The sequence below is a fragment of the Platalea leucorodia genome (assembly GCF_965183815.1).
Source record: "Platalea leucorodia genome assembly, chromosome: 4".
NCBI lineage: Eukaryota > Metazoa > Chordata > Aves > Pelecaniformes > Threskiornithidae > Platalea > Platalea leucorodia.
Genome location: NC_138826.1, coordinates 70,504,490 through 70,515,278, shown reverse-complemented (window position 1 = coordinate 70,515,278; position 10,789 = coordinate 70,504,490). Strand labels below are relative to the sequence as shown.

Below are 10,789 nucleotides of genomic sequence, written 5' to 3'. Positions count from 1 at the left end.
TGAGCGCAACCCCCTGCCATTTCCCCATTACATTCTCCATTCCCAAAATATGGCCCTTTGATAAGAGGGGCCTGGCACCACACAGAGGGAACTCCATATCATACTTTATCGGCAGGCTGAGCTCAGGGCCCTGCGGAGACAGAAAATTAAATAAAATCATGACACAGAAACACTACCAGGTGCTCTAACAAGGTCCGGTGGCAGCCCTATAGAAAATGTGTTTCTCCCCTGCCTTTTGCATCCCATAAAGTGCTGCAACCCTGGATTAACTTCTGTATTCTTCTGCACTTGCTCTGATTCAGGTCAGACACATTATCACCCCATAGCTCGCTCCCTGACTGCCTAACGGCAGGTAGCATTTTTGGAGCAGGTCTTTGCTGACATGACCCAGTGCTCTGGCACCCAAGCACAGCACAGCCTCATTTTGGCTGGAGTCTGCCCTGGGCTGCAGGCAGCTTCTCAGTTCAGCACACAGGCAGACAGCAGGACACACGTGATTTCTCATCTGGAGCAAAACCAATGCAAACAAAGCAATCCTGAGAGACGCCCAGGACCCACTTGTTCCTGCTTGAGTACTAAATTGCTACCCCAGCACAGCTTGGAAGAACAAATCCAGAGATCCCAGCCTGCTGTGTTCTCTGCTGTGTGAAAATTGCAGCTGATGGAGGAAAATTACAGGTTTCAGTCACCTGCTCTGACCCCGGCCTCCGCCCCAGGCAGACACAGGCCCTCTTGCCAAGCTGCTGGCCTCTGCCACCTCAGCTTGCCTGCTGCCTGGCAACCTCTCTGGGGCGAGATGCAGCTCCCAGGGCAGGTTTGGGAGTGCCGCAGCAATGGGCAAAGCTTTAGAGCTGGCCCTGAGGACCAAGCAAGCCTCACACCCAACACCTGAGAGGGAGAAGGGGAGAAAGGAGCACCGGAGCTTCAGCTGGCCCATGTCCTCTTTCCCAAACCAGCTGCCGGTGGCACAGGTTGCCAAGGGCTTGGGAAACCCCCTGCCTCGGTGGGGAATTACGGCGGGCAGATCTGCCGGGGTGACACTGCTGGACCCACAGGAGAGCGCGGAGGAAGCGGGCAACCTCGGGCATACCAGCAACGCTACATTTCCATTGACAGGAGAGAGCAGGAGCTGCAGCGCTTCAGCGCCCAGACTGAGGCTTCAGGGAAGGCACAGCAGAGAGTCCAGTCACAGCGAGAGAGGATGGGGATGGGCTGCAGCTCCTGGATGAGAAAACAAGAGCCGGACAAATATCCGCTGCACTGCAGGACACCTTTAATGACACAAGAGCTGGTTGCCAGTGCCGCTGCCAGCACGCTGCAACAGCCACAGCCTCTCACAGGCTGTGATGCCTTGAGAACCGGTCCTGCTTTCGGCAGCATGCTGCTAAAGCCTTTTGCTCCAGCACAGGCACTTGGTTGTGGGCAGGGAGGGTGCCGGAGGAGGTGTTTGCTGGCCCCTCAAGGCAGCGCTCCGTGTTTCCGTCCCACCTCGGTGAAGGCTTCCACGCAGCGGTCGATGTCCTCATCGCTGTGCACAGCTGAGATCTGGACCCGGATCCGGGCCTTTCCCTTGGGGACCACGGGGTAGCTGAAGCCAATGACATAAATGCCTGGGGAGGAAACGCAGGGAGAGTCAGAGCTGGCTGGGAGGGAGGGAGGCTGAGGTGATACTGGGTGATAGAAAGGCTTTTGGATCCTCCGTCCCCTCTCAATAACCATTTCCAGGCTTCAGGGTTTTCAAGTGGCATCTGCTCCCAAGCATGGAAATGAGGGTTAGGGCCAGTGATGGGGATGGCATCCAGCATGGCAGGACAAGAGGGCTAATGTAAAGCCCCCCAACAGAGAAAGGAGGTGAAGCCAGCAACGTCTGGGGGAGACCAGGAGGACATTTGCGGCTGGAGGGTACAGAAATAACAGATTTCATGCAGGAACATCCTCTGGAGGAGGGATGGTGGTGGCACCACCACCAGCTGTCCCTTCCCTCAGGGCATGTGTCTGCATCCAGAGCTCCCTCCTCCCCAGTTCACCTCTGTTCAGCATGTCCTCAGCCATCACTGCAGCCAGCCGAGCATCCCCAAGCATGACAGGACAGATGGGGTGGTCTTTTCCCGAGATGGTGAAGCCAGCTGCCATCATCTTGCTTCTGAACCTGGTGAAGAGAACAAGAGGATGAGTAAAACCCCATCCTTGGGGACCACTGCCTTGCTTTCCCCTGGGAGCCCTGGCCACCAAGGGCTGGGCGTGGTTCTGCTCCACCGTGCATCTCCTGTGCAGGGAAGGGATCTCTCTTTTTGGAGTGACCTCCTGCCATTTCCTGCTCAGCTCCCTGGGACTGCAGCTGCTTGAGGGACAGGTGTGTCCCAGCACACAGCGCATCCAGATGTGACACATCTGCCTGCACATCTGTCTGATAAACACAGCACATCCTGTGGTTTCCCCTGATCACCCCCTGGCCATAACTTACAAACTACTTTCATGGCTCTCACTGGGGAGTGAATAAACGCACATGGACAACTTACTCCTAATGAACCTCTGTCCCTGCTCCCACCCCAGTATGGCCCCCTCACCGTTGGGTCTTGGCAGCCATGGACTGTGCAATGGCATTGCTCTCCATGAGCAGGTCCAGAGCCTTGGACGCACAGCCCACCACGGCGGGGGGCAGGCTGTTGGAGAAGAGGTACGGGCGGGAACGCTGGCGGAGCAAATCGATGAGGGGTTTGGGGCCAGTTGTGTACCCACCTGCAGATGGAGGAAAGAGAAATGGATGAGGCACCCCAGGGTGACATGTTCGGGGGCGGGGGGGCCCTCGGTAAAACCAACCTGTCACCTACAGCAGGAATTGCACTACAAACCAGGCCTAAAAAAATCACAGCTGATGCCTTTTACCAAGAGTTTCCACCTTGATTCCAAAGGCAAATGCACAGGGAAGATGACAGTGGGAGAAGCACATGGCAGGACCTCCCCTGACCCTGCAGCAGGGTCCCAAACTGAGCCTCATGCCACCAGTAGAAAAGGACAACATGCGTTTGTTGCTCTATCATTAGGCAGAGGAAGAAAACATCAAAGCGATGCTGTAGAGCTCTTTAGGGCATGGAGGGCCTTGGACAGGAAAATGCCTTCACCTGCAGCTCCTCCAAGAGCTTTTCCCAAGGTGGAGTTGATGATGGTGACTTTGTCCATCACTCCCAGGAGCTCATCGGTACCCCTGTAGAAAAAGGAATGTCATGTTATCAGCTGTGCCAGCACACACCAGGGAAGCTGCTCTACACCTGATGACTCAAGGGAAACAAAGCGCCACCAGCCAGGTCTCTGGTGTCCCCCCTTCTGGCAAAGGAAGAACAACCCCCTGTGGTAGTTCAGCCCAAGCGTTGACCTTCCCTTCTCCTGCAGAAAGGCTAAGCTGGGATCTCCCGAGGTAAGAGCATGGGTTCTTCATCCCTTACAGATGGGAGAGTGGTCAAACTTCCCGCAAGAAGTTTAATAGTCCAAACAGAGCAGAAGCCGTCAATGTAGGTCTTGCACACGCAATGTGTTGCCTGGCTAGAGTAGCCGATGTCCTCTGAGGTGGGCTGTGCACGTCACCAATGTCCTGCCCTAAAGGCACACAGGCCTAAAGCACCCGTGTCAAGGTCTACACTAGTGGAACCAACCAGACAGGGCAAAAGTGCTCCGCAGCTTCACCTCCTCCAGCCCAAAAAGGCAGGATGAGGCATGGCCACCCAGCTGTTGGCTCTCTTAAAACACAGTGTTGTAGGCCACAGCATCAGGTTCACACTGAAACTAGCACAACTCATGAAGCGCTCGGTAACCGTTCCCTCTTCCTCAAGCCGTTATGCACTTACACACCTCAGTGCTGTCAAACAGTTGTTTTTGCAGCTGGTGGGAGCACAGAGCCCACTGGGACAGAGTGACAAGGTCTGCCTCAACTCACAGGATGGCTACCATGCCCCAAGGAAGTAAGATTATAAGACGAACAGACCATCCTATGACTTCTTCCTTATGAAGACTTAAATTTGAGAAAGCTCAGTACAACTACAGAACTACAGAGGCGGCTGTCACCTTGGGATAGGTCATTGCTAAAGTACCTCCCTTCAATCCCCTCAGGTGCCCCCAAGGTGGGGTGTGAAGCCTTCAAGAAACGGTGGCTCCAGGAGTCCCCACATAAAAACTTGCTGGTCATCAGCACCTTTGGCCTTGCTTCAGAGGTAGTTAGGGTCGAGAGGGAGAAACAGGGGTGAAATGGCCACTTACCGGCCATTGGGTCCCAGGAAGCCTGTGGCATGGCATTCGTCAATGAAGACCAGGGCATCATACTTCTGGGCCAGCTGGCAGATCTCCCTCAGGGGTGCGATGTCACCATCCATGGAGAAGGCACCGTCGGTGGCCACCAGCCGCAGACGATGTTTCTATGGGAGGGAAAGCAGCATCCCCAGGGGTGAAGATGGCAAAGGAGACCGGGACATAGTCCAGCCCCTGTAGGGAGTGGATATATCTAACTGAGATGGGGGGGCTGCATTGCAACCAGCCGCTTCCCCACCTTGCCTATCCATGCCTACCTGTGCCTATCGGCAAAAACGACACCTATTGCACGGGAAAAGGCAGAACTCACCCTTCGGGGCTGGTTACTGTGCAGGTAGCACAGCTAAGCAAGCACCCTCGCGTTGGGGTGGGAGCAGACCTCCATACCTGTGCATCCTGCAGCTTGGCCTCCAGGTCCTGCATGTCCATGTGCTTGTAGCGGTACTTGTTAGCCTTGCACAGGCGGATCCCGTCGATGATGGAGGCATGGTTCAGCTCATCTGACAGCACCGCGTCCTCCGGGGTCAGCAGGGCCTGGCCGCGCCAAACAGAAAGGATCATCCTTTGCTCTGGGGTGCCAACTCACTGAGATCTTCCAGCATCTCTCAGTGTGGAGGACAAGGCTGTGTTTGATTGCAGCTGCCATGTCTCTTCTGGCACCACTAAACTTTCCACTTTCCTTCCCAGCCACCTTATCCCCCAGTTTCCTTCAGCCAGGCTCTTGCCTGTGGCTTCTGAGCTCAAAACCTCCCTCCCCTTCCCTAGCAGGCCTGGGGGATCGCCCCTTCCCCCTGCCTACGCTTCAAGAGGGAGTACAGACCTCCCACGAAATGGAAGCCCTCCCCAAAACCTGGAGCTAGCTGGGGAAGGGGGAGGTGAGGGCTGATTAAACAGCTCCACGTGGCTCCCCCAGTCCAAGGGCATCAAGTCAGGGTTCTCCACCACCAGTCATCAAGGCACAGAGCTCACATCGGAGCCTCTGGAAGGCACGGCAGGCACATTGCCGTCACCTCCCTCCTCCAGGCACAACACAAGGAAAAGCCCTACGAACCTCAAAGATACCAGCGTTGGCATCAAAGCAGCTGGCATAGAGAATGGCGTCTTCCCGCTGGTGGAAACGTGCGATCTTCTCCTCCAGGTCCTTGTGTATGCTCTAAAGAGAAGAGAGGAGTGAGCGTCACCAGTGGGGCAGCACAAGTTCTCGCTTGCCCGCTGCTGTTAGACACTGACTGCAAGGGGAGGGAACAGCCAGGTTTTATCCAGAAAAGGTGTGTGCGCATGGGAGAAGTTAGTTGTGTTCAGAAAGCGTTTGCAAACATGGCCCTAAAATGCGGTTATGGGTTTGGACACCAAAAGCGCAGCAGGGAGACTCCAAGCTCCCCACCCACGGGGGAGGAGCTCCGAGTTTTCTTTGCACTTAACCAGCCAGGGCTCTGAAAGGGCTCCAGCGGGGATAAACCGGGGTGGGTTTGACAGAGCCGTTTCAAGTCAGGCTCGCTGTAATTTTGACCCTTAAGGGAGGGGAAAAGAGATTCATTTTCTGAATTCAGAGGGCTGTTTCATTTCTTTGCTCTCTGAAGGGTTGTAATGGTTTAAGTTGGTGTTTTTCCAGATTTTTGGCTAGCGGGGACTCAGCAGGTTTTTCTTCCACCTGGCCACAGGTACCTCAGCAGAGCGCACGCATGCGAGTGCCAGGACGGGAGTCTGAGCAGAGCCCCTGAGAAAGGCTACCCCGGAGCAGGGGATGCTGCCCCGGTGCCCGGTACCTGGGTACCGCAGATGAAGCGAACGGAGCTGAGCCCAGCGCCAAACTTCTCCAGGGCCTCCACGGCAGCACGGATCACCTCGGGGTGGCTGGAGAGCCCCAGGTAGTTATTGGCGCAGAAGTTGAGGATCCCTGCGGGAAGAGAAAGAGGGAGACACGGGCGTCGCACCGGGGAAAGAAGCCGAGAGCCCTCCCCGCCGCCCCGTACGCACCGGCTCCGCCGCCCGCCAAGCGGAGGTGGGGACCTTGACGGGAGGCGATGACTCGCTCGTTTTTCCACGTCCCGGCGCCTCGGATGTCCTCCAACTCGCTCTCCAGCCTCCGGCGGAGCTGAGCCGCCGCCGTTCCCGAAGCGGCCCGGGGGCTCCCGGCCCCGCCGCAACCCCGCAACACCCGCACCGCCGCGCCGCGCCACATCCCGCCGCTCCGCCCCGCCCCCTGCCGGCGAGGGGGCGTGGCCCCGGCGGCCAATGGCCATTGGCTGCCGGGGCCCCGCCCCCTCGCCGGCGGGGGGGGGGCGGGGCTAGGGGAGGAGCCGTGGCTCCGCCCCCCGCCCCTCCCCGCCGGGCCCCTGCAGCTTCTCTCGGAGGTCTTCACGCCCTTTTTTTGGGGGGGGAAGCTCTGTCCTAAGGGGTTTAGGCACCCCAAAACCAGGTGGTTTGGGATCCTTGGAGTCTGAGGGATTTGGGGGAACCTCACCCATGGGATTTAGGAACTGCAGGGGGGGTCATGTACTAGGGGTTTCGGAGCCATCACAGACCCTGAGGATCGACAAGCCCAGGAGCATTAGGTGCCCCCACCTAAGGGATTTGGGGTCCTCAGCACAGGTGACTTGGATCCTCGCACCTAGGTGGTTTATGGGTGCCCACCACAGCGGGTAATGAACCAAGGGTCTATAGGATTTGGGTGCATCCAGCTGAGGTGACCAAGGATCCTTTGGTCTGAGAGGTTTAGGACTGAGCAGCTGGAGCAGATTAGGTACCTGAGCCCAAGGAATTTGAGTGCTTTTGGCCAAAGGGGTTTAGGCACAAAGAGTCAAAGAGTCCAGCTGGATCAGGCATCTCCATCCTCCACTATAGCTGACTGGGGAATCCAGTGGCCAGATCCTCATGTCCAGGAGGATTAGGCACAAGACTCTTGAAAGGGCTTTAAGGTCTTCAGCCTAGGTGGTCTGGGAGCCTTTGGTCCAAGGGTCTTAGGAACAAGAGCCCAAAGGGATTAGGTGCCTCCAGGCCAAGGATTTCAGTACCCTGAACTACACAATTTGGGATCCTCCGTGGCTAAAAGGCTAAGGCACCACCTGCCCAAGCGGGATCATTTAGGATCATCAGGCCGATGGATGAGGGAGGGTGAAGACCCTGGGCCCATGACATTTAGGCACAGCAAGCCCAAGGGGACTGGGCACCCACAGCCCCTGGGGTTTCAGAGCTCCTGCCCCAGGTGGTTGGGGATCCCGACATCCACGGAGTTTAGACATCTCTAGTCAAGGGGGATTAGGCACCTCCTGCCCGAGGCTCCGACCCTGCTGAGCAGTAGGGCCGGCCCGCAGGCTTGCTGCCAGCCCTGGCCGTCAGGACCGCCCAGCCCTGGCCAGGGAGGGCTCTGGCAGGGGCCAGGCAGGGCCAGGCAGGCCCTGGAGCCATGCCAGCCCCTGCTGGGCACAAAGCCAGAGCCCCAGGGTGATAGCGGGGCTGTGCCCAGCAGCCCTGCCTCACCCTGCCCTGGCTGCCCACCCCAGCCTGCCTGCAGGGCTGCCTGCTGCCGTGCTCGGGCCCCTTCCTCCCCAGGGAGCAAAGCTGCTCACAGCCGTGTTTGTCCTTTCTCCCTGGGGATCAACCCTTTCCCGCTTGCTGGACACCTCCAACTCCTTCAAAGCAAATGTGGACAGACCCTGGCCCCGCTCCAGCTCCATCCTCTCCCGTCCCTGCCCCAAAAAGTCCCTGCCACCACCCAGCTGCACCGCGGCGGCTCTGCAGGGCAGCCCCCTTGCCCGGCCGGCCGGGTGGTTATCATCTCCAGCACCCGCCAGACCTCACACCCGGCAGCCCAGCACACCTCGCCTCGGCCCCGTGGTGGGGAGCCAGGGTGGTGGAGGAGGGAGCAGGGAGCCCCTTTTCCTCCTCCCGGGAAGGCTGTGGCTCTCGCAGCCGTGTGTTCCCGCTTCCCCTCCGACACAGGGAGAGTCTTTGCCTGGCCCCAGCAAACACACAACCCCCTGGGAGCCGGGGCAGGATCCGGAATTGAAATCCTGTATGGCCTCTACAGACACACAAAGTCACCATCACTCCCAACGCACAACAAGCAGCCCAGTGTTAAAAAAAAAACCAACAGACACACGCGAGAAATTTCTGAGACGTTGAAATAAAAACCCAGACCAGTAACTCTTAAAAACTGGAACTCTCCATACCAAAGATGTTCCTTTTTTCTTTTGATAACTGCTGTGTTTTAGCTATTTCCAGACAGGAATAGATCAATTTCTTTATAAAACGCAATAGAAAAGGGTAAAAATAAAGGCAAAAGCTATTTACAGAAACCAATGGGGAGAGTACCGAAACGCCTCTAGACTTCTCACTTCTTCTTGGGTGATTTCCGGGCGCTGGACTTGGCTTTGGGTTTCGACCGCTTTGCCTTCTTGGGCTTGGACGCCTTCAGCGACTTGGCCTTAACAGTCTTTGGCTTCTTGGCTTTCTTCGGGCTGGCCTTCGACTTCTTCCTGGCTTTCCTGGCGGGAGATTTGGGCTTCTTTGCCGGCGACTTGGCTTTCTTGGGCCTGGCCGCTTTCCGGGGCGACGTGGATTTCCTGGCCACCTTCTTCCTCTTCCTGGCCAGGGACTTCTTCGCCTTGTCGGCCTTGGCCAGGCGGAAAGAGCCGGAGGCGCCGACCCCTTTGGTCTGCTTGAGGACGCCGGCGGCGAGCAGGCGCCGAATGGAGAGCTTGATCTGGGTGTCGGCGTGCTGGCCCACCTTGTAGTGGCTCTTCACGTACTTCTGGATGGACTGGCGGGAGGAGCCGCCGCGGCTCTTCTCGGCCCGGATGGCCGCCGCGATCATGTCCGAGTAGGTGGGGTGGGCCGCCGGCCGCCGCGCCGCCCTGACCCGCTTGGGCTTGGCGGCCGGAGCCGGGGCCGGGACCGGGGTCTCCGTCATGGTTAGCGCTTCGCCCCGCGACGCCCCGTTATCCCCTCACGGTGGGAAGCCTGGCCCGCCCGGCCCGGGACCCCCGCCCCTGGGCGGGGAGAGGCTGGGAAAGGAGCGGTGGGTAACAACCGCAGCGGGGCCGGGGCCGGGGCCGGGGCCGGTACCGGTGCCGCCGTTCCCGCCGCCGCCGCCTCTGCCGCCGCGCCCGCCGCAGGCGCCCTTTTAAAGGCGCGGCGCGGACCGCGGGGAGGACTGCCCCGCGCGCGCCACCCGCCCGCCCGCCGGCGGTATCCCCGCGTGTCCCCCGCCACGCCCCGACCCCGCCGGGCTGGGACGGGGAGGGACACGGGGGGACGAGGAAGAGCCCTTGGAGGGGACGCTGGGTGGGGACGGCGGGGGACGAGGAGGAGCGTTGGGGGGGTGCTGGGTAGGGTCAGGGAAGGACACCGGAGGGGACAACAGCGGGACAAGGAGGGGCACCTGGGGGGGACACTGGGTGGGGACAAGGATGGACACTGGGAGGGGACATGGGGGGACACTGGGGAGCGCTTGGGGACACTGGGGAGACAGGGAGGGACATGGCAGGGACACTTGGTACAACATCAAGACATGTGGAGGGACGCTTAGGAGGGACGCTGGGGGTCAGGGAGGGACATTTGGGGGGGACACAAGGAGTGACAGAGGGAGAAACACCAGGGGACAAGGTGGGACACTGGGGAGGACATTAGGGGGACAAGGAGGGACACTAGCGGAGACATTGGGGGGACACCAAGGAGAAAGCAGCGGGCTCAAAATAGGCTCAGCAGCAACACCCCACGGCCCAATGCCTCTGCCCCCTCCTCTGCCCTCTTTGCTCCCCACCAGGTGCTTTGGGGACATCAGCTCTGCCCTCGCATGTGTGTGGCGGGGGTGACAAATAGCAGGCTGTCCCCTTTTTGGACACACACACACAACTCTCTGTGAAGGGACAGAGCAGGGACATATGACAGTGACAGTCAACCACCCTTTCCCAGCTGGGTGACTGGTCGGCTGTTCCTGGGAGATTAAATGTAGCCACTATCATCATCTTGCCCGTAGGATTTAGATGATGTTTTCCCCCTTATTTCTTAAAAACATGTGGGCACAGCCACCTGGTGCCCACCGACACACCGTGCGGTGCTCAGAGGTGAACCCCGGCACCTCCAACCCCCCCAGTGCTTCAGCAGGGCGTTAAAATACACAGCGAGCACCTGTCTGTAACCTCGATGCACCCTGGATGCCCAGCGGCATGAAAACCACCGGCCAGGGACACGCAGAAGCATACATAAGAATAGATATAGATGTATAAATACAAATAAATACAGAAATAGAAATAATAGAAATAGAAATAGTAGAAATAGAAAGAATAGAAATTAGAATTAGAAATATTCGATGCTCCGTCCCTGACATGCACACGTACTACGTGAGGGTGCGGCATGCCCCTGCCCCAGGAGGAGGCACTCGGCCCCCCCAGTGCTTTCCCACTGGTGGAAGGGCTGCTGGGGGCATCCCCTTGTGCCTCCCTCCCTGGTGCTGCTCCTTCATGTGCCCCACTTCATTTGGGGGATG

General features: G+C 58.4%; 2 protein-coding genes across 2 annotated transcripts; both read right to left on the bottom strand.

Annotated features, from left to right (window-relative positions):
• Positions 1-1,129: 1,129 nt before the first annotated feature.
• On the bottom strand, positions 1,130-6,492 carry GCAT (glycine C-acetyltransferase). The gene is made up of 9 exons (XM_082309708.1): positions 6,277-6,492; positions 6,066-6,196; positions 5,351-5,452; positions 4,687-4,833; positions 4,252-4,406; positions 3,123-3,205; positions 2,568-2,739; positions 2,028-2,149; positions 1,130-1,610 (listed from the first exon to the last, which is right to left on the bottom strand). The coding sequence occupies exons 1-9, from the start codon at positions 6,479-6,481 to the stop codon at positions 1,459-1,461; spliced, it is 1,269 nt and encodes a 422-aa protein (XP_082165834.1). The 5' UTR covers positions 6,482-6,492; the 3' UTR covers positions 1,130-1,458.
• A 1,954-nt stretch (positions 6,493-8,446) lies between these two features.
• Positions 8,447-9,406, bottom strand: H1-0 (H1.0 linker histone). Its single transcript, XM_082310244.1, has one exon. It carries the CDS (start codon positions 9,209-9,211, stop codon positions 8,633-8,635), a length of 579 nt encoding a protein of 192 aa, XP_082166370.1. The 5' UTR covers positions 9,212-9,406; the 3' UTR covers positions 8,447-8,632.
• Positions 9,407-10,789: the final 1,383 nt, after the last annotated feature.